Source organism: Oncorhynchus clarkii, unplaced genomic scaffold, assembly GCF_045791955.1.
Source record: "Oncorhynchus clarkii lewisi isolate Uvic-CL-2024 unplaced genomic scaffold, UVic_Ocla_1.0 unplaced_contig_12444_pilon_pilon, whole genome shotgun sequence".
Taxonomy (NCBI): domain Eukaryota; kingdom Metazoa; phylum Chordata; class Actinopteri; order Salmoniformes; family Salmonidae; genus Oncorhynchus; species Oncorhynchus clarkii.
The window spans coordinates 15950-38126 of record NW_027258783.1 but is presented as its reverse complement, the minus strand read 5'-3'; the positions used below and the strand labels follow the sequence as shown (position 1 = coordinate 38126).

The following is a 22177-nucleotide window of genomic DNA, read 5'->3' as shown; positions in this document are numbered from 1 at the left end:
CACCATCCCCACTGTCAAACATGGTGGTGGCAGCATCATGGTTTGGGCCTGCTTTTCTTCAGCAGGGACAGGGAAGATGGTTAAAATTGATGGGAAGATGGATGGAGCCAAATACAGGACCATTCTGGAAGAAAACCTGATGGAGTCTGCCAAAGACCTGAGACTGGGACGGAGATTTGTCTTCCAACAAGACAATGATCCAAAACATAAAGCAAAATCTACAATGGAATGGTTCAAAAATAAACATATCCAGGTGTTAGAATGGCCAAGTCAAAGTCCAGACCTGAATCCAATCGAGAATCTGTGGAAAGAACTGAAAACTGCTGTTCACAAATGCTCTGCATCCAACCTCACTGAGCTCGAGCTGTTTTGCAAGGAGGAATGGGAAAAAAATTCAGTCTCTCGATGTACAAAACTGATAGAGACATACCCCAAGCGACTTATAGCTGTAATCGCAGCAAAAGGTGGCGCTACAAAGTATTAACTTAAGGGGGCTGAATAATTTTGCACGCCCAATTTTTCAGTTTTTGATTTGTTAAAAAAGTTTGAAATATCCAATAAATGTCGTTCCACTTCATGATTGTGTCCCACTTGTTGTTGATTCTTCACAAAAAAATACAGTTTTATATCTTTATGTTTGAAGCCTGAAATGTGGCAAAAGGTCGCAAAGTTCAAGGGGGCCGAATACTTTCGCAAGGCACTGTAAATGCTAGTAAAACGAATTGCATGCTCTTCAACCGATTGCCGCGCGCCTAGCATCACTACTCTGGACGGTTCTGACTTAGAATATGTGGACAACTATAAAAACCTAGGTGTCTGGCTAGACTGTAAACTCTCCTTCCAGACTCATATTAAGCATCTCCAATCCAAAATTAAATCTAGAATCGGCTTCCTATTTCGCAACAAAGCCTCCTTCCCTCATGCTGCCAAACATACCCTCGTAAAACTGACCATCCTACCGATCCTTGACTTCGGCGATGTAATTGACAAAAAAGGCTCCAACACTCTACTCAGCAAATTGGATGCAGTCTATCATAGTGCCATCCGTTTTGTCACCAAAGCCCCATATACTACCCACCACTGCGACCTGTATGCTCTCGTTGGCTGGCTCTCGCTACATATTCGTCGCCAAACCCACTGGCTCCAGGTCATCTATAAGTCTTTGCTAGGTAAAGTGCCGCCTTATCTCAGCTCACTGGTCACCATAGCAACACCCACCTGTAGCACGAGCTCCAGCAGGTATATTTCACTGGTCATCCCCAAAGCCAACACCTACTTTGGCCGCCTTTCCTCCCAGTTCCCTGCTGCCAATGACTGGAACGAATTGCAAAAATCACTGAAGTTGGAGACTTACATCTCCCTCTCTAACTTTAAGCGTCAGCTGTCAGAGCAGCTTACCGATCGCTGGGTGATTCACCATTATATACCTAGGCCTGGGAATTGCCAGGGACTTCACGATACGATATTATCACGACACTTAGGTGCCGATACGATATGTATTGCGATTCTCACGATTCTATATGTATTGCAATTTCATACTGCAATTTCATTGCGAATCGATGTTCCAAACATATTCCTCCCCATATGTCTGCTGCAGAGGGACCAGAGAGACATGAGCAAACACGTTCTGATCAGTTCTGCTGCAGGTACAGCCAAGTAGCACAAAAATAATACTGCGATATTGTCAAAATGATACGATGCAACATATCGTCAAAAATAATTTCCTGATCTGTAACTGTATACATCCCCCCCATCGCCACATATAACACTACTTGACATCTGTCTGTTAGGAAGTTACACCCAAACCAGTCAACATCTATTGAGGTCCATTCCTAAGTGTTTCATGTCTTTCAACTGTTAGTCATTAATAATAGTATCTGTTGTGTTTGAGGATGCAGGTATGTGGACTATCTCCCTTTTGATTGGCTGTGTCTTTCATGTATTTCCATGATTCAGCCAGGCCTGTACAGAGGGCTGATGATGTGCTTTGGCAGGTCATGGGATGATCACACTGACGCATACAATAACCTGTTAATTAGACTCTGTCACTGTTAATTTATTACCACCGCTCAACTAGAATAAGTTATCTTATACTGTAATTACCTATGATGACTGTGAATTTTAATGTCTCAAAAGCATTGTTTGCTTTGCACGTGGCGTGGGGCTATTTGCAGATTCTAGATACATTTGTGGTGTTTTGATTATGGTCGTTGGTATATTGATTGTAATGAAATAGCAACGATATCATGAAATGTCTGATTTCTGTGACAATCTGTTCATGGTAGGTTCCGAACTCTTTCCAACCTCCAGAGAAAAAGGCAGATGATTTGCCTTAAGTGTTCTCAGTGTGAAGCGAGCGAAATTGGAGACCTGCCAAATCCGAGCGAACAACTACAGTTTCCCTTCTTCTCTCCCTCCACACATTCATCCTGGTGCTGCTTCCTTTCCTTCCATCCTCTCCTCTTTCATCATCAAATGCCTCTGCATATCTGAGGGGTATAATTCAGCCTGCACTGCGTCTTGTACTCCTGTGTTTTTTATTGGGCTTCCTCCTTTAGTCTGATAGAGAGCGTATCTGGTTCACGCTACACAGACACTGACAAAATTCAAATCAAAACGGGGATCAGGGTTTGTAGTCAAGACATTCTTTTTTTTATAATGCCATTGAACCTGCTATACATGTAGCATCAACAGGTGTAGGAGGAGAATGGTAAATAATAAGATATAATATACAAACGGAATAAATGCATCTGATTTCCAATAAATGACTGTTGGAGTAGTCTTGATAAGATAGCACTGACCTTTCTCAACCGCATCTAGTTGGGTGTTACAAAGCACAGCTTGTATACTAGATAACATTGAAATAAAGATCTGTGGTAATGAGAGGAGAGGAAGGGCAACCCTACAATCGACAGCAAGACTTCTCAACACATGCTGTGTAGGGGCCACAACCCCACAAACAACTGCTATTACAATTAGTTTCAAACACACACTAAAACAAAACAAAGTGTGTCCACAAGGCACCCTATTCCCTATATAGTGCACTCATTTTGACTAGAGTCAAACTTATCAAGGTAACACACCACACAGGGAATATGGTTCCATTTCAGACACAGAGAAAGACAGATCAACATAGGGAGAAAGGTTAGAGGTCACCATGCACCTGGTGGGTGAAATGCCGGAGGGGAGGGGGCGTTGCACACCACCGTCTCAGCCAGCAGGTTGTTATAGGGGTTGTTAGGGTCGTGGGCTCGGAGCAGAGGGTTAGTTAGGAGGTAGTTGCCAGTCATTCCTGTAAGAAGGAAGGAAAGAGTGAGGGAGGGAGGAAAGACGAGGCAGGATAGTGAGAAAGAGAGGAGAAAGGGGGAGAGAGGGTATGTTAAGAAGTAGTTGTCAGTCAACCCTGTAAGAACGGCAGGAGAGAAAGGGAAACAGAGTGAGAGAGGGAGACAGCGAGTGAGAGGGAGGGAGACAGTGAGTGAGAGAGGGAGACAGTGAGTGAGAGAGGGAGACAGAGAGAGAGAGGGAGGGAGACAGTGAGTGAGAGAGGGAGACAGTGAGTGAGAGAGGGAGACAGAGAGAGAGAGGGAGGGAGACAGTGAGTGAGAGAGGGAGACAGTGAGTGAGAGAGGGAGACAGAGAGAGAGAGGGAGGGAGACAGTGAGTGAGAGAGGGAGACAGTGAGTGAGAGAGGGAGACAGAGAGAGAGAGGGAGGGAGACAGTGAGTGAGAGAGGGAGACAGTGAGTGAGAGAGGGAGACAGAGAGAGAGAGGGAGGGAGACAGTGAGTGAGAGAGGGAGACAGTGAGTGAGAGAGGGAGACAGAGAGAGAGAGGGAGGGAGACAGTGAGTGAGAGAGGGAGACAGTGAGTGAGAGAGGGAGACAGAGAGAGAGAGGGAGGGAGACAGTGAGTGAGAGAGGGAGACAGTGAGTGAGAGAGGGAGACAGTGAGAGAGAGGGAGACAGAGAGAGAGAGAGGGAGACAGTGAGTGAGAGAGGGAGACAGAGAGTGAGAGAGGGAGACAGAGAGTGAGAGAGGAGGGAGACAGTGAGTGAGAGAGGGAGACAGAGTGAGAGAGGGAGACAGAGTGAGAGAGGGAGACAGCGAGTGAGAGAGGGAGACAGTGAGTGAGAGAGGGAGACAGAGAGTGAGAGAGGGAGACAGTGAGTGAGAGAGGGAGACAGTGAGTGAGAGAGGGAGACAGTGAGTGAGAGAGGGAGACAGAGAGAGAGAGGGAGGGAGACAGTGAGTGAGAGAGGGAGACAGTGAGTGAGAGAGGGAGACAGACAGTGAGTGAGAGGGAGGGAGACAGTGAGTGAGAGAGGGAGACAGTGAGTGAGAGAGGGAGACAGAGAGTGAGAGAGGGAGGGAGACAGTGAGTGAGAGAGGGAGACAGTGAGTGAGAGAGGGAGACAGTGAGTGAGAGAGGGAGACAGTGAGAGAGAGAGGGAGACAGTGAGTGAGAGAGGGAGACAGAGAGAGAGAGGGAGGGAGACAGTGAGTGAGAGAGGGAGACAGTGAGTGAGAGAGGGAGACAGTGAGAGAGAGGGAGGGAGACAGTGAGTGAGAGAGGGAGACAGAGAGAGAGAGAGGGAGACAGTGAGTGAGAGAGGGAGGGAGACAGTGAGTGAGAGGGAGGGAGACAGTGAGTGAGAGAGAGACAGAGAGGAGAGAGGGAGACAGTGAGTGAGAGAGGGAGACAGAGAGAGAGAGGGAGGGAGACAGGATAGTGAGAGAGGGAGACAGTGAGTGGGAGAGGGAGACAGAGAGAGAGAGAGGGAGGGAGACAGTGAGTGAGAGAGGGAGACAGTGAGTGAGAGAGGGAGACAGAGAGAGAGAGGGAGGGAGACAGTGAGTGAGAGAGGGAGACAGTGAGTGAGAGAGGGAGACAGAGAGAGAGAGGGAGGGAGACAGTGAGTGAGAGAGGGAGACAGAGAGAGAGAGGAGGGAGACAGTGAGTGAGAGAGGGAGACAGTGAGTGAGAGGGGGAGACATAGAGAGAGAGGGAGGGAGACAGTGAGTGAGAGAGGGAGACAGTGAGTGAGAGAGGGAAACAGAGTGAGAGAGGGAGACAGTGAGTGAGAGAGGGAGACAGAGAGAGAGGGAGGGAGACAGTGAGTGAGAGAGGGAGACAGTGAGTGAGAGAGGGAGACAGTGAGTGAGAGAGGGAGACAGTGAGAGAGAGGGAGGGAGACAGTGAGTGAGAGAGGGAGACAGAGAGAGAGAGAGGGAGACAGTGAGTGAGAGAGGGAGGGAGACAGTGAGTGAGAGGGAGGGAGACAGTGAGTGAGAGAGGGAGACAGAGAGACAGAGAGGGAGACAGTGAGTGAGAGAGGGAAACAGAGTGAGAGAGGGAGACAGCGAGTGAGAGAGGGAGACAGCGAGTGAGAGAGGGAGACAGTGAGTGAGAGAGGGAGACAGTGAGTGAGAGAGGGAGACAGAGAGAGAGAGGGAGGGAGACAGAGAGTGAGAGGGAGGGAGACAGTGAGTGAGAGAGGGAGACAGTGAGTGAGAGAGGGAGGGAGACAGTGAGTGAGAGGGAGGGAGACAGAGAGAGAGAGGGAGGGAGACAGAGAGAGAGAGGGAGGGAGACAGTGAGTGAGAGAGGGAGGGAGACAGTGAGTGAGAGAGGGAAACAGAGTGAGAGAGGGAGACAGCGAGTGAGATAGGGAGACAGCGAGTGAGAGAGGGAGACAGTGAGTGAGAGAGGGAGACAGTGAGTGAGAGAGGGAGACAGTGAGTGAGAGAGGGAGACAGTGAGTGAGAGAGGGAGAGAGGATGTGAGTGAGGGAGGAGAAACACTAGTATCTGATTATATTTGATTATATTTAAAAGACAAGGCAGGAGAGTAAATAAGGGAAGAGGAGATGAAGAGAAAGAGGCCAGAGTAAAAAGTACCATCAGTATAGGGTTTGCAGCAGTGTGCTTCTTCAGTAAATGCAACAGGCTGGGTAGTTGATGTTTAAATCATGTCTACACATCGTATTCTCCAGATTTAATTTCACAGAACAGCAAGCAATATTGTCCGCAACAAGTGAGTCGCTATAAACAAAGCCACATTCTGTACCACCAGAAAGTACCAAGCAAACATGTACTAAAAACATTGTCAAGTACTTTCTCTGTAAAACAAATACTTGACTAATAAATAAATACTACTGTAGGGACTACATTTTAAAGTGGGAGTTAAAATATTCTGTGTGATTTCAGTAATGATAAGAGGCCATCTGCACTCTTTGAAGATCTTTACTAGTGAATAGTGTCTGTTCCAGGTGCCTAGGAATGAAAATAAGTATACTGGAATAGATTGTTTTCTGGGCACCATGATGTTTTTATAAACATATTTATTTTGCATTCAAGCCTCAGTTTTGGATTATTCCTTCTTTTTTAAACTTTTTTTTATTTTTTACAGTGTGCAGGTCTAAAATCTCTTCCGGTATGATTACAGTAGTCATATAAAACATGTCATTGTAAACAACCACTTTACAGTCTAGAGTCAGTGGACTGTATGGACTATACAATCAAACTGATAATGTGGGGACTACACACCGACATCACTGTGCTCCCACATAATGGAAGTGTACATAATGCATCTATCTATAAGTATAATGTATAATAGCAATGTCCAGTCATTGAAAACAATATCTCATTTCTTATCAGTGGTGATTAAGGGAGCTTAATGCTGGCACTGATAAGGGGGACAGAAGTTAAAATCTATTTTACAGTGCAAGTCTGAGCTGTATCATGTTAAGCCTCTCTGTGACCTCGCCCTCACTCTCTTCCTCTGTCCTCTGTCTCTCTTTCCCCTCTCTCTCTACCTCTCCTCTTTCTTATTCTCTCTGTCAGTCTCTCTCCATCTCCCCCCTCTGTCTGTTTGTCTTTCTCTCCCAAGCCTATGTCTGTCTCGCTCTCTCTCTCTCGCGCGCTCTCTCTCTTTCTCTCCCTCTCGTGCTCTCGCGCTCTCTCTCTCGTGCTCTCTCTCTCTCTCGTGCTCTCTCTCTCTCGTGCTCTCTCTCTCTCTCGTGCTCTCTCTCTCTCGCTCTCTCTCTTTCGTGCTCTCTCTCTCGCTCTCTCTCTTTCGTGCTCTCTCTCTCTCGCGCTCTCTCTTTCGTGCGCTCTCTCTCTCGCGCTCTCTTTCGTGCTTTCTCTCTCTCTCTCACGCTCTCGCACTCGCTCTCTCTCGCCCGCTCTCTCTCTCTCGCTCTCTCTCTCTCGCTCTCTCTCTCTCGCGCGCTCTCTCTCTCTCGCGCGCTCTCTCTCTCTCGCGCACGCTCTCTCTCTCGCGCGCACGCTCTCTCTCTCGCGCGCGCTCTCTCTCTCGCTCTCTCTGTCTCATGGCTGAAAATCATCAGGAGACCAGGCCAGGGTGAGGATGAGTCAGTGCACAGCCAGCAGAGCCCCTGTAGCCAGTCAGTCAGGGTCGCCCAGAGTTGAACACACAACACCAGCTTCTCATCACTGCCACTTGAAGCCAGACTAAGTAGCAATGTAACACTTCTCTCATCCAACAAGTAGCAGCTGTGCAGATCGACCACCAAAAGACACATTGACGTGAACTTTGAGTCGTCATAAAACATGTGTTTAGCGTGTATTTGTTTACTTGCTGCTGAATAACCTGTATTTGATTTGTTGTTTATGTTTTGTTTTGTAATAAGGACAGACACTAGCAATATTGAGTAAACATTTATCATTTTACCACAAAGCTGCCTCCTTGAATGAAGAGCATCATCATTGACTTGTTAAATAAAAGGTTAAATGCATAAAAATAAAATCTGCATCTGCCATATTTATTCAGGCACTTGTTGTCTATTCAAGGGCCCATAACAGAGAGAACATAACATGTGTAGATCGAGCCAGAGGGGCCAGAGGGGCCAGTCTTACCCTGGTGGTTCAGGGTGGAGGTGCTGTTGATGTCTCCGGAGATGAAGGAGGATTCGGTCTGCTTCCTCACCGTGTCGTTCCACATCCTCCTGATACGACTCTGGAGGAGGTAAACAACAACACACATATATTAGAATAACCTTAAACACTGATGTCACTTCCCTTTACATGCTATCATGCAACAGAAAAAGACCACAAGAAAAATGCTCTGTGAAGGCAGCAAGCAAACACAATGGATTACAAGAACAACCAAAACAAAATGGATGCATGCGAAATGACACCCTATTCCCTATATGGTGCGCTACTTTTGACCAGGGCCCATAGGACTCTTGTCAAAAGTAGTACACAAAATAGGGAATAGGGTGCCATTCCGGACGCAACTTTAATCTTCAACGCGGGTATCCTTCCCTGTTCCCTCTGTATGCTAGCATGCAGCAGGAGAACAAGGCGTGGGCTCTCCCTTTCACCCTCAGTGGAAAGAGAGAAGGCAACTTCACACAAGAGGATCAGAACGACCACCTTTAACTCAATACAGACTCTTCCCTCTATGTGTTAGCATGCAACAGGAGAGAAAGACCACGACTGGCCTTTCCCTCCTATGCCGCAAAACAATTTCTCTCTGGGCAAATACAGTTCCTGAAGTGTACTAGAGTACTGCTCTCAATAAAGAAAGGGTTGAGAGAAGGTACATTCAAGTGTTCATGCTGGTCCTTGGGGTGATAGCATGCAACAGGAGAAGACTAGAAAAAGAAACCTCGTTTCCCTCTCCATAGAAAGAAAGGATAGAAAAAAGGGTATATATAGTCCAACTGGCCGCTGCTGTACCGTACCTAGTATGTACTGTACCTGTGTGGCGGAGGAGTAGCGTGCGGTGGATCGAGACGTGGCCGTCTTGGCCGAGCTGTGGGACCCTTCAGAAGGCAGACCTCCGCAGCACTGGGACTGGCGGAAGCATTTGCTGTACTCTTTACGGACCTGCAGCGGGCACAGGATCAGGGCAGAGCGACAGAGACACAGTGAGCTCAGAGACACCACAACAGTGACAGTCGACTCCAGAGAGCGATAGAGAGAGGAAAGCTTTCCAACAAAGCCACAAAATCCATATCTTTATCAAATGCCACCAAGCCGACAGCAGCAGTTCAAATGGCGTGTCTCTGGAGATAGGCCTATCGCGTCCGCCATGATGACACATTCAAATCTCACACAGAGGGGGGTTTCCAGGGGGGCAAATATGACATAGAAGCGGTGCTAATATCAGAGATAGTCTTAAATGTCAAGAGACAGCAGACATTGAAATGAGAAGCATATATTTTGCTTTGGACTTAAGTACACATAGATACATTCAGTAATCTTATTTCTTTGGGAAACTGGTCATTAGAAAGGTTATTTCCCACTTCTGGTGAGGAAAGCTTGTCTTATATTCAAACATTGACGTACAAAATGCAGTGCTTGTTAGAGTCTGCAGCATTATCTTTATATAGGCCATTGGCATTAAATCCTTACCTTTTTCTGGAGGAGGCAGTGAAAGATAAAGATGAACATCCCTTGCAGAGTGTTGAAGATGGTGAAGAGGTACGCCATGACAACGGAGGACTCGTTGAGGAAGAACAGACCAAAGGACCAGGTCAGGCCCAGGAGAAAGAGCAGGGCGAAAGCTCCGAGCACCCAGGATCTGAAACACACAAACAATGTTGATCACAATCATTAATAATAACTGAAGCGGCTGCCTTGATTTCATCTTTCATTCATTTGAAGTTGCTCTCTGTTCGGTTCCTAAGGATTTGTTCTGTGGGGAGAGAGGGGGCCATGTTAGTATTCCTCCTTCTGGACATGTCTATACACTGAACAAAAATATAAACGCAATATGCAACAATTTCAAACATTTTACTGAGTTACAGTTCACATAAGGTAATCAGTCAATTTAAATAAATAAATTAGGTCCTAATCTATTGATTTCACATGACTGGGAAGACAGATATGCATCTGTTGGTCACAGATAACTTTTTTTTTTAAAGTAGGGGTGTGGATCAGAAAACCGACCACCATTTGCTTCATGCAGCTCGACATCTCCTTCGCATAGAGTTCTTCAGGTTGTTGATTGTGACCTGTGGAATGTTGTCCCACTCATCTACAATACTGTGGGAAGTTTCTGGGTATTGGTGAGAACTGGAACACGTCCATCCAGAGCATCCCAAACATGCTCAATATGTGACATGTCTGCTGAGTACGCAGACCATGGAAGAACTGGGACATTTTCAGCTTCCAGGAAAGGTGTACGGATCCTTGTGACATGGGGACGTGAATTATCATTCTGAAACATGAGGTGATGGCGGCGGATGATCGGCACGACGATGGGCCTCAGGATCTTGTCACGGTACCTCTGTGCATTCAAATTGCCATCGGTAAAACGCAATTGTGTTCGTTGTCTGTAGCTTATACCTGCCCATACCATAACTCCACCATGGGGCACTCTGTTCACAACATTGACATCAGCAAACCGCTCGACCACACGTCGCTATACACGTGGTCTGCGGTTGTGAGGCCGGTTGGATGTACTGCCGAATTCTCTAAAACGATGTTGGAGGCAGCTTCTGGTAGAGAAATTAAGATTAAATTCTCTGGCAACAGCTCTGGTGGATATTCCTGCAGTCAGCATGCCACTTGCACGCTCCCTCAAAACTTGAGACATCTGTAGAATTGTGTTGTGTGACAAAACGTCACATTTTCGAGTTGGCTTTTATTGCCCCCAGCACAAGGTGCACCTGTTTAATGACCATGCTGTTTAATCAGCTTCTTGATATGCCACACTTGTCAGGTGGATGGATTATCTTGGCAAAGGAGAAATGCTCACTAACAGGGATGTAAAAAATGTGTGCACAACATTTGAGAGAAATAAGCTTTTTGTGCATATGGAACAATTCGGGGATCTTTTATTTCAGCTCATGAAACCAATACTTTACATGTTGCGTTTATATTTTTGTTCAGTGTACATAGAGTACAACCCATACATGCTGATACATAGATTTGGAATGAACGGAGGTCGTCTGACACAGTCAAACTATGCTTCCCTGTTTCTTCTCAGGGTTGGTTGGCTAAACAGGAACCGCAAACACAGCATGTTTCTCACATGAGGTTCCAGGAAAGCCCAAAGAGAATCAGATAGCCAACGGTAAGTTCCAATGGCGACGGCTAGCAAAGGGAGCCTCCACGGAAGAGAGAAAAAGAGAGAAAAGGAGACTAGAGAAAACCAGACACCACGTCTTTTGACTTTCAGAGAGACAAAAGACAATACAAACCCGAAATAGCGAGAGATGCTACAGATTAGTTGCCCTTTTGTGTCAGTGTGTACATTGTTCATTATTTGATGGTATTTTGGGCGTGGGTATTCTGGCTCTTTATGCTTTTCAAACCTCAATTGACTTATTATTTCAAAGTCTTGTGGAAAGTTACAAATCTAACTTTGCAGGAGTAAATAATTGGTCGATTAGAGGTGGACTCCAATTAATGACAGTTTAATGAGTTTTGCATCCTTTGAATGATTTGTTTGAATGAGCCTGCTATCTTTGAAAGCAGACCCTCTTTAAACTACATTCTTAACCAGGACAGCTTGATAGAGGTCAATTCATGTTTTTAAAAGCTTAGACTCTTCTTTTATCCAATTCCCTGGAATGACAGGCTGTTTGAATAAAGATGTGGGTACAACTACAGTTCCTCCACCCCACACATTCATCTACGAGCCACATGTTTAAGCCAGTGTTCCAAAGGAACCTGTAAATGACCACAGGAGCAACTGATACAAGAGTTCAGGGATGCAGTTATGAAGAAATGAAAGAGGCAATGTAACCCCCGCATAGTGCAAACACTGCCCTCATAAACACTAGCCCCCCCAAAAAATCTGAAAGGAAAATATTTGTCCACTCCAGTTATGGGTTATTGAGATGTAATTCTAAGGTCAAATACACCAAATAAACCATTCAATATCACACAAGCAGGGCCTTGGCTGGGAACAGGACAGCACGCAAGACATTGGTTTCTCACTTCAAACTGAGCTGACACAAAACCAGTAGTATCAGCCTTCACATCATCTCCAGAGTGACCTCAGAACCCCCTCTCACCTGATACCGCCCAGCCGTGTCGAGTCGGGTTTCATAGAAGTGGAGTGCTTCACCATCTTGTACATGGTCACCACCAGGAAGATGAGATTGAGCTGTCAAAACAGAGGCACAGCGAGGTTGACACACCACACTGGAGGCATGTCGCCTACATTTCCTGGTAACTTAGACCCAAACCAGGGTGGTTCGTACACAAATAGGCAAATACATTTAACAAGCAGCATGTCGCCTACATGTTTAGTGACTCACTGAGAGCATGTAATAATTCCACATCAACATTATTATGTTACACCAAGAGGGATATGAAACGTTCAATCTTTAAAACAGACTCCCAAATGTGAGAATAGAGAGGATGTAGCGTAGCTTTGGTCTCCAGCTCCACTAACACTGGCTATGATAAAGTGCCTTCGAATGCCCCTTCCCACTCCTATGGCTGACGTAACGCACAACACCTCAGGCCTTGGCCAAGCAGTCTGGTGCCAAACACGTGTTATTACTCATCACAGCATGGGAATGTTCATCTAATACAGCAAAAACAGAACGAGAGAGAGACCAGAACGCCATATTTTACAAACAAAGGTCTGGAGCCAGGAAAAACAGCTCCATATTCTAAGCTATACATTCAGAAAGGTTTCCATGACTTCAGGATGTTTGTCTGTAAGCACAGGGAGGCCCATCGCCACCAGGGGAAGGAGGGATATGGGACATTAAAACCTCACTGAAAACAATTGTTCAGTAAATATTCGATATTTTTATACTTCTATATATTTAGCATTTTCAGTTATTACAACATTCTCTATGAAAGAAATGACAAAAAGTGCCTGGCCTGGAAGGAATACAAAGCAATTCTGATCTAGCAGAGATACTGTCCCAAGATGATCAAATGCAATATACTTGAGGGCTGAATTTTATGAAAGCTGTTCAGTATATAATCTCACTCTAAAACATGAATACACCAGGCCAATATAGAGCCGTGGCTATATACATCCTTTTCAAATAGAAACCAATAACGTGGGGTGGAAGAGGGAGAGGGCAGAGTTAGAGAGAGGGATAGAGGGAGAGACAGAAAGAGGGAGACAGAGAGAGGGATAGAGGGAGAGAGAGAGAGTGATAGGGGGAGAGAGAGAGGGATAGAGGTAGAGAGAGGGGGATAGGGGTAGAGAGAGAGAGGGATAGAGGGAGAGACAGAAAGAGGGAGACAGAGAGAGGGATAGAGGGAGAGAGAGAGAGGGATAGGGGGAGAGAGAGAGGGATAGAGGTAGAGAGAGGGATAGAGGTAGAGAGAGAGAGGGATAGAGGGAGAGAGAGAGAGGGATAGGCGGAGAGAGAGGGATAGAGGTAGAGAGAGAGGGATAGGGGTAGAGAGAGGGATAGAGGTAGAGAGAGAGCGGGATAGAGGGAGAGAAAGAGAGGGATAGGGGGAGAGAGAGAGGGATAGAGGTAGAGAGAGAGGGATAGGGGTAGAGAGAGGGATAGAGGTAGAGAGAGAGGGGATAGAGGGAGAGAGAGAGAGGGATAGGGGGAGAGAGAGAGGGATAGAGGTAGAGAGAGAGGGATAGGGGTAGAGAGACAGAAAGAGGGAGACAGAGAGAGGTATAGAGGGAGAGAGAGAGAGGGATAGCGGGAGAGAGAGAGGGATAGAGGTAGAGAGAGAGGGATAGGGGTAGAGAGAGGGATAGAGGTAGAGAGAGAGAGGGGGATAGAGGGAGAGAGAGAGAGGGATAGGCGGAGAGAGAGAGGGATAGAGGTAGAGAGAGATAGAGGGAGAGAGACAGAGATAGGGAAGGAGGTAGAGACAGAGAGAGGGATAGAGGTAGAGACAGAGAGAGGGATAGAGGTAGAGACAGAGAGAGGGATAGAGGGAGAGACAGAGAGAGGGATAGAGGGAGAGAGAGAGAGGGATAGAGGTAGAGACAGAGAGAGGGATAGAGGTAGAGACAGAGAGAGGGATAGAGGTAGAGACAGAGAGAGGGATAGAGAGAGAGGCATAAAGGGAGAGAGAGAGAGGGATAGAGGTAGAGACAGAGAGAGGGATAGAGGGAGAGAGAGAGAGAGGGATAAAGGGAGAGACAGAGAGAGGGATAGAGGTAGAGACAGAGAGAGGGGGATAGAGGTAGAGACAGAGAGAGGGATAGAGGTAGAGACAGAGAGAGGGATAGAGAGAGAGGGATAAAGGGAGAGACAGAGAGAGGGATAGAGGGAGAGACAGAGAGAGGGATAGAGGGGGAGACAGAGAGGGATAGAGGGAGAGACAGAGAGAGGGATAGAGGGAGAGACAGAGAGAGGGATAGAGGGAGAGACAGAGAGAGGGATAGAGGGAGAGACAGAGAGAGGGATAGAGGGAGAGACAGAGAGAGGGATAGAGGGAGAGACAGAGAGAGGGATAGAAGGAGAGACAGAGAGAGGGATAGAGGGAGAGAGAGAGGGATAGAAGGAGAGACAGAGAGAGGGATAGAGGTAGAGATAGAGAGAGGGATAGAGGTAGAGACAGAGAGAGGGATAGAGAGAGAGGCATAAAGGGAGAGAGAGAGAGGGATAGAGGTAGAGACAGAGAGAGGGATATAGGTAGAGAGAGAGAGAGAGGAGGGATAAAGGGAGAGACAGAGAGAGGGATAGAGGGAGAGAGAGAGAGGGGGATAAAGGGAGAGACAGAGAGAGGGATAAAGGGAGAGACAGAGAGAGGGATAGAGGTAGAGACAGAGAGAGGGATAGAGGTAGAGACAGAGAGAGGGATAGGGAGAGGGAGAGACAGAGAGAGGGATAGAGAGAGAGGGATAAAGGAGAGACAGAGAGAGGGATAGAGGGAGAGACAGAGAGAGGGATAGAGGGGGAGACAGAGAGGGATAGAGGGAGAGACAGAGAGAGGGATAGAGGGAGAGACAGAGAGGGATAGAGGGAGAGACAGAGAGAGGGATAGAGGGAGAGACAGAGAGAGGGATAGAGGGAGAGACAGAGAGAGGGATAGAGGGAGAGACAGAGAGAGGGATAGAGGGAGAGACAGAGAGAGGGATAGAAGGAGAGACAGAGAGAGGGATAGAAGGAGAGACAGAGAGAGGGATAGAAGGAGAGACAGAGAGAGGGATAGAAGGAGAGACAGAGAGAGGGATAGAGGGAGAGACAGAGAGGGAGAGAGAGAGGGATAGAAGGAGAGACAGAGAGGGATAGAGAGAGGGATAAAGGGAGAGACAGAGAGAGGGATAGAGGTAGAGACAGAGAGAGGGATAGAGGTAGAGACAGAGAGAGGGATAGAGGTAGAGACAGAGAGAGGGATAGAGAGAGGGATAGAGAGAGAGACAGAGAGAGGGATAGAGGTAGAGACAGAGAGAGGGATAGAGGTAGAGACAGAGAGAGGGATAGAGGTAGAGACAGAGAGAGGGATAGAGGTAGAGACAGAGAGAGGGATAGAGGTAGAGACAGAGAGAGGGATAGAGGTAGAGACAGAGAGAGGGATAGAGGTAGAGACAGAGAAAGGGAGAGACAGAGAGAGGGATAGAGGTAGAGACAGAGAGAGGGATAGAGGTAGAGACAGAGAGAGGGATAGAGACAGAGAGAGGGATAGAAGGAGAGACAGAGAGAGGGATAGAGGGAGAGACAGAGAGGGAGAGAGAGAGGGATAGAAGGAGAGACAGAGAGGGATAGAGAGAGGGATAAAGGGAGAGACAGAGAGAGGGATAGAGATAGAGACAGAGAGAGGGATAGAGGTAGAGACAGAGAGAGGGATAGAGGTAGAGACAGAGAGAGGGATAGAGGTAGAGACAGAGAGAGGGATAGAGGTAGAGACAGAGAGAGGGATAAAGGGAGAGACAGAGAGGGATAGAGGTAGAGACAGAGAGAGGGATAGAGAGAGAGGGATAAAGGGAGAGACAGAGAGAGGGATAGAGGGAGAGACAGAGAGAGGGATAGAGGGGGAGACAGAGCGGGATAGAGGGAGAGACAGAGAGAGGGATAGAGGGAGAGACAGAGAGAGAGGGAGAGACAGAGAGAGGGATAGAGGGAGAGACAGAGAGAGGGATAGAGGGAGAGACAGAGAGAGGGATAGAGGGAGAGACAGAGAGAGGGATAGAAGGAGAGACAGAGAGAGGGATAGATAGAAGGAGAGACAGAGAGAGGGATAGAAGGAGAGACAGAGAGAGGGATAGAGGGAGAGACAGAGAGGGAGAGAGAGAGGGATAGAAGGAGAGACAGAGAGGGATAGAGAGAGGGATAAAGGGAGAGACAGAGAGAGGGATAGAGGTAGAGACAGAGAGAGGGATAGAGGTAGAGACAGAGAGAGGGATAGAGGTAGAGACAGAGAGAGGGATAGAGGTAGAGACAGAGAGAGGGATAGAAGGAGAGACAGAGAGAGGGATAGAGGTAGAGACAGAGAGAGGGATAGAGGTAGAGACAGAGAGAGGGATAGAAGGGGAGACAGAGAGAGGGATAGAGGGAGAGACAGAGAGGGAGAGAGAGAGGGATAGAAGGAGAGACAGAGAGGGATAGAGAGAGGGATAAAGGGAGAGACAGAGAGAGGGATAGAGATAGAGACAGAGAGAGGGATAGAGGTAGAGACAGAGAGAGGGATAGAGGTAGAGACAGAGAGAGGGATAGAGGTAGAGACAGAGAGAGGGATAGAGGTAGAGACAGAGAGAGGGATAAAGGGAGAGACAGAGAGAGGGATAGAGGTAGAGACAGAGAGGGATAGAGGTAGAGACAGAGAGAGGGATAGAGGTAGAGACAGAGAGAGGGATAGAGGTAGAGACAGAGAGAGGGATAGAGGTAGAGACAGAGGGATATAGGTAGAGACAGAGAGAGGGATAGAAGAGAGAAGAAAAGAGAGAGAAGGGATTTTAGATCAAAGTGATGTTTGTCTCCTAGCCACCAGGGCCGATTTAGGTCTGCATGAGTCTAGTGGTTGGAGATACATTTAACACAGCTGCCTGTGATGACACAGATCTGATGAGACAGGCAGTCAGGCAGAGGAGCAGGCAGAGGCAGCTTAGGGCTGGCTCAACTACCGTATAACCGTGTAACCGACTGTTATTAATGAAGAGCGTCATGAAAACAATAACTATCATAATCGTTTAAAAAATATATTTTTTTACATGGCATTCTTTGTAATGTCAGTTGAATCAACAAATCACAACACATATTTTAGCATATCATTCACTAGCTGCCAGTCCACCCATTACGCCGTCATTGACTTGAAAGAGGACGCCCACTCTATTTATTCTATTTCTATGGCAGCAAATGCAATCAGGAGCAGAGAGCAGAAAATGTGCATAATTTCGTATATAAACGGTTATTGAGGTCACCACGGTCATTTGGCTGGCCAATTACCGTCAAATAAAGTTCCATGACCGTCACAGCCCTAAGGCAGGCAGGCAGAGGCAGGCAGGCAGAGAGGCAGGCAGGCAGAGAGGCAGGAAGGCAGAGAGGCAGGCAGGCAGAGAGGCAGGCAGGCAGAGAGGCAGGCAGGCAGAGAGGCAGGCACTGAACTGTACATGTCCTTGCTTCTCCCCGCACCCCACCCTCTACAGACTCTCTGCTCTGCACTACCTACTAGCTCTGCAATACCCATTACCTCCTCAGAAAACACACCACCAAAACCACAGCACCCTTTCCCTTATGTATCTATGCAGAGTATGTGCGTGTGTATGTGCTGTATAAACACAGTATGTACACATGTTTTCTGTGTGAATAATACAAATGTACAGTACCAGTCAAAAGTTTGGACACACCTACTGATTCCAGGTTTTTCTTTATTTTCACTATTTACTACATTGTAGAATAATAGTGAAGACATCAAAACAATGAAATAACACATATGGAATTATGTAGTAACAAAAAAAAAGTGGTAAACAAATCAAAATATATTTTATATTTGAGATTCTTCAAAGCAGCTTTGCACACTCTTGGCATTCTCTTAACCAGCTTCATGAGGTAGTCACCTGGAATGCATTTCAATTAACAGGTGTGCCTTGTTAAAAGTGAATTTGTGGAATTTCCATCCTTCTTAATGCGTTTGAGCCAATCATTTGTGTTGTGACAAGGTAGGGGTGGTATACAGAAGATAGCCCTATTTGGCAAGAACAGCTTAAATAAGCAAAGAGAAACGACAGCACATCATTACTTTAAGACATGAAGGTCAGTCAATCTGGAAAATGTCAAGAACTTTCTTCAAGTGCAGTTGCAAAAACCATCAAGCGCTATGATGAAACTGGCTCTCATGAGGACCGCCACAGGAAATGAAGACCCAGAGTTACCTCTGCTGCAGAGGATAAGTTCATTAGAGTTACCAGCCTCAGAAATTGCAGCCCAAATACATGCTTCACATAGTTCAAGTAACAGACACATCTCAACATCAACTGTTCATAGGAGACTGCGTGAATCAGGAATTCAAGGTCGAATTGCTGCAAAGAAACCACTACTTAAGGACGGCAATAATAAGAAGAGACTTGCTTGGGCCAAGAAACACCAGCAATGGACATTAGACCGGTAGAAATCTGTTACATTTTTGGTTCCAACCCCTGTGTCTATGTGAGATGCAAAGTAGGTGAACGGATGATCTCTGCATGTGTGGTTCCCACCGTGAAGCATGGAGGAGGAGGTGTGATGGAGTGGGGGTGCTTTGCTGGTGACACTGTCAGTGATTTATTTAGAATTCAAGGCACACTTAACCAGCATGGCTACCACAGATTCTGCAGCAATACACCATCCTATCTGGTTTACTCTTAGTGGGACTATAATTTGTTTTTCTACAGGACAATGACCCAACACACCTCGTGGCTGTGTATGGGCAATTTGACCAAGAAAGAGAGTGATGGAGTGCTGTATCAGATGACCTGGCCTCCACAATCACCTGACCTCAACCCAATTGAGATGGTTGGGGATGAGTTGGACCGCAGAGTGAAGGAAAAGCAGCCAACAAGTGCTCAGCATATGTGGGAACTCCTTCAAGACTGTTGGGAAAGCATTCCAGGTGAAGCGCTGGTTGAGAGAATGCCAAGAGTGTGCAAATCTGTCATAATGGGTGGCTACTTTGAAGATTCTAAAATACATTTAGATTTGTTTAACACTTTTTTGATTACTACACGATTCCATGTGTGTTATTTCATAGTTATGATGTCATCACTATTATTCTACAATATAGAAAATAGTAAAAATAAAGAAAAATGCATGAGTAGTTGAATGAGTAGGTGTACAAACTTTTGACTGGTACTGTATGTGCATGCATGGGTGTGTGTACGCGTGTGTGAACTCCATGCGGCCTGCATGAAATATTTAGAGGTGAGGATGGAGATGTTCATACGACGGGATTGGCTGGGGACGTGTCATGATCCTCGGGAGGGCCAGGGGGTTATGGGTAATGGCTGTCTGGCCCACCCACTCATTATTTCCATGTTCAACTCTGAGCAAATGACCTTCATGCCTGAGATTGTCTCTCCTCCTCCTCAGACAACTGACAGTGTAAGGCAAGACCTGCTTCCTCCATCATCAACGATTTCCACCAAACAAACAGCTAAGCTGATGAATACTGCTGCTCACTAGACTAGACACATTTCATAGGATTTTACAGCTGAATGACTGCTGATGTCCTCATGTCAGCTATAATGGACCACTTTCCTTTCATGCAACTTGATCAGCAAAAGCAATAGCTAAGTGACCAGGCGAGACAGAAAAACTAAAAAAAACATTAACTTTTCCCCCCATTCACATTACTTTGTGGAAAACACATACATGGAACAGACTATACCAACATAGTAACAGACGTAGGCACAGACACAGACACCAACATAGTATCAGACGTAGGCACAGACACAGACACCAACATAGTAACAGACGTAGGCAGAGACACAGACACAGACACCAACATAGTATCAGATGTAGGCAGAGACACAGACACCAACATAGTAACAGACGTAGGCAGAGACACAGACACCAACATAGTATCAGACGTAGGCAGAGACACAGACACCAACATAGTAACAGACGTAGGCAGAGACACAGACACCAACATAGTATCAGACGTAGGCACAGACACAGACACCAACATAGTATCAGACGTAGGCAGAGACACAGACACCAACATAGTAACAGACGTAGGCAGAGACACAGACACAGACACCAACATAGTATCAGACGTAGGCAGAGACACAGACACAAACATAGTAACAGACGTAGGCAGAGACACAGACACCAACATAGTAACAGACGTAGGCACAGACACAGACACCAACATAGTAACAGACGTAGGCAGAGACACAGACACAGACACCAACATAGTATCAGATGTAGGCAGAGACACAGACACCAACATAGTATAGGACGTAGGCAGAGACACAGATACCAACATAGTATCAGACGTAGGCAGAGACACAGACACCAACATAGTATCAGACGTAGGCAGAGACACAGATACCAACATAGTAACAGACGTAGGCAGAGACACAGACACCAACATAGTAACAGACGTAGGCAGAGACACAGACACCAACATAGTATCAGACGTAGGCAGAGACACAGATACCAACATAGTAACAGACGTAGGCAGAGACACAGACACGAACATAGTAACAGACGTAGGCAGAGACACAGATACCAACATAGTATCAGATGTAGGCAGAGACACAGATACCAACATAGTAACAGACGTAGGCAGAGACAGACACAGATACCAACATAGTAACAGACGTAGGCAGACACAGACACAGATACCAACATAGTATCAGACGTAGGCAGAGACACAGACACCAACATAGTAACAGACGTAGGCAGACACAGACACAGATACCAACATAGTAACAGACGTAGGCAGACACAGACACCAACATAGTATCAGACGTAGGCAGAGACACAGACACCAACATAGTAACAGACGTAGGCAGAGACACAGACACCAACATAGTATCAGACGTAGGCAGAGACACAGACAGACACCAACATAGTATCAGACGTAGGCAGAGACACAGACACCAACATAGTATCAGACGTAGGCAGAGACACAGACAGACACCAACATAGTTTCAGACGTAGGCAGAAACACAGACAGACACCAACATAGTATCAGACGTAGGCAGAGACACAGACACCAACATAGTATCAGACGTAGGCAGAGACACAGATACCAACATAGTAACAGACGTAGGCAGAGACACAGATACCAACATAGTAACAGACGTAGGAAGAGACACAGACACAGACACCAACATAGTAACAGACGTAGGCAGAGACACAGACACCAACATAGTATCAGACGTAGGCACAGACACAGACACCAACATAGTAACAGACGTAGGCAGAGACACAGACACCAACATAGTAACAGACGTAGGCAGAGACACAGACACAGATACCAACATAGTATCAGACGTAGGCAGAGACACAGACACCAACATAGTATCAGACGTAGGCAGAGACACAGACACAGATACCAACATAGTAACAGACGTAGGCAGAGACACAGACACAGACACCAACATAGTAACAGACGTAGGCAGAGACACAGACACAGATACCAACATAGTAACAGACGTAGGCAGACACAGACACCAACATAGTATCAGACGTAGGCAGAGACACAGACACAGATACCAACATAGTAACAGACGTAGGCAGAGACACAGACACAGACACCAACATAGTAACAGACGTAGGCAGACACAGACACAGATACCAACATAGTAACAGACGTAGGCAGAGACACAGACAGATACCAACATAGTAACAGACGTAGGCAGAGACACAGACACCAACATAGTATCAGACGTAGGCAGAGACACAGATACCAACATAGTATCAGACGTAGGCAGAGACACAGACACCAACATAGTAACAGACGTAGGCAGAGACACAGACACAGACACCAACATAGTATCAGACGTAGGCAGAGACACAGACACCAACATAGTAACAGACGTAGGCAGACACAGACACCAACATAGTAACAGACGTAGGCAGACACAGACACAGATACCAACATAGTAACAGACGTAGGCAGAGACACAGATACCAACATAGTAACAGACGTAGGCAGACACAGACACAGATACCAACATAGTAACAGACGTAGGCAGACACAGACACAGATACCAACATAGTAACAGACGTAGGCAGAGACACAGACAGATACCAACATAGTAACAGACGTAGGCAGAGACACAGATACCAACATAGTATCAGACGTAGGCAGAGACACAGACACCAACA

At 46.6% G+C, this 22177-nt stretch overlaps 1 protein-coding gene across 2 annotated transcripts in view; it reads right to left on the bottom strand.

Annotated features, from left to right (window-relative positions):
* LOC139398535 (adhesion G protein-coupled receptor L2-like) overlaps positions 1–22177 on the bottom strand; it is a 41254-nt gene that overhangs the window by 4906 nt on the left and 14171 nt on the right. Inside the window, exons 8-12 of one of the 2 annotated variants that reach the window (XM_071144483.1) lie at positions 11996–12087; positions 9384–9552; positions 8727–8855; positions 7881–7980; positions 3164–3292 (exon numbers count right to left, since the gene is read on the bottom strand). In XM_071144483.1, coding sequence (XP_071000584.1) covers positions 3164–3292; positions 7881–7980; positions 8727–8855; positions 9384–9552; positions 11996–12087 — 619 coding nt within the window. The remainder of the gene's footprint in view (positions 1–3163; positions 3293–7880; positions 7981–8726; positions 8856–9383; positions 9553–11995; positions 12088–22177) is intronic. The other variant, XM_071144484.1, reaches the window with a different exon arrangement.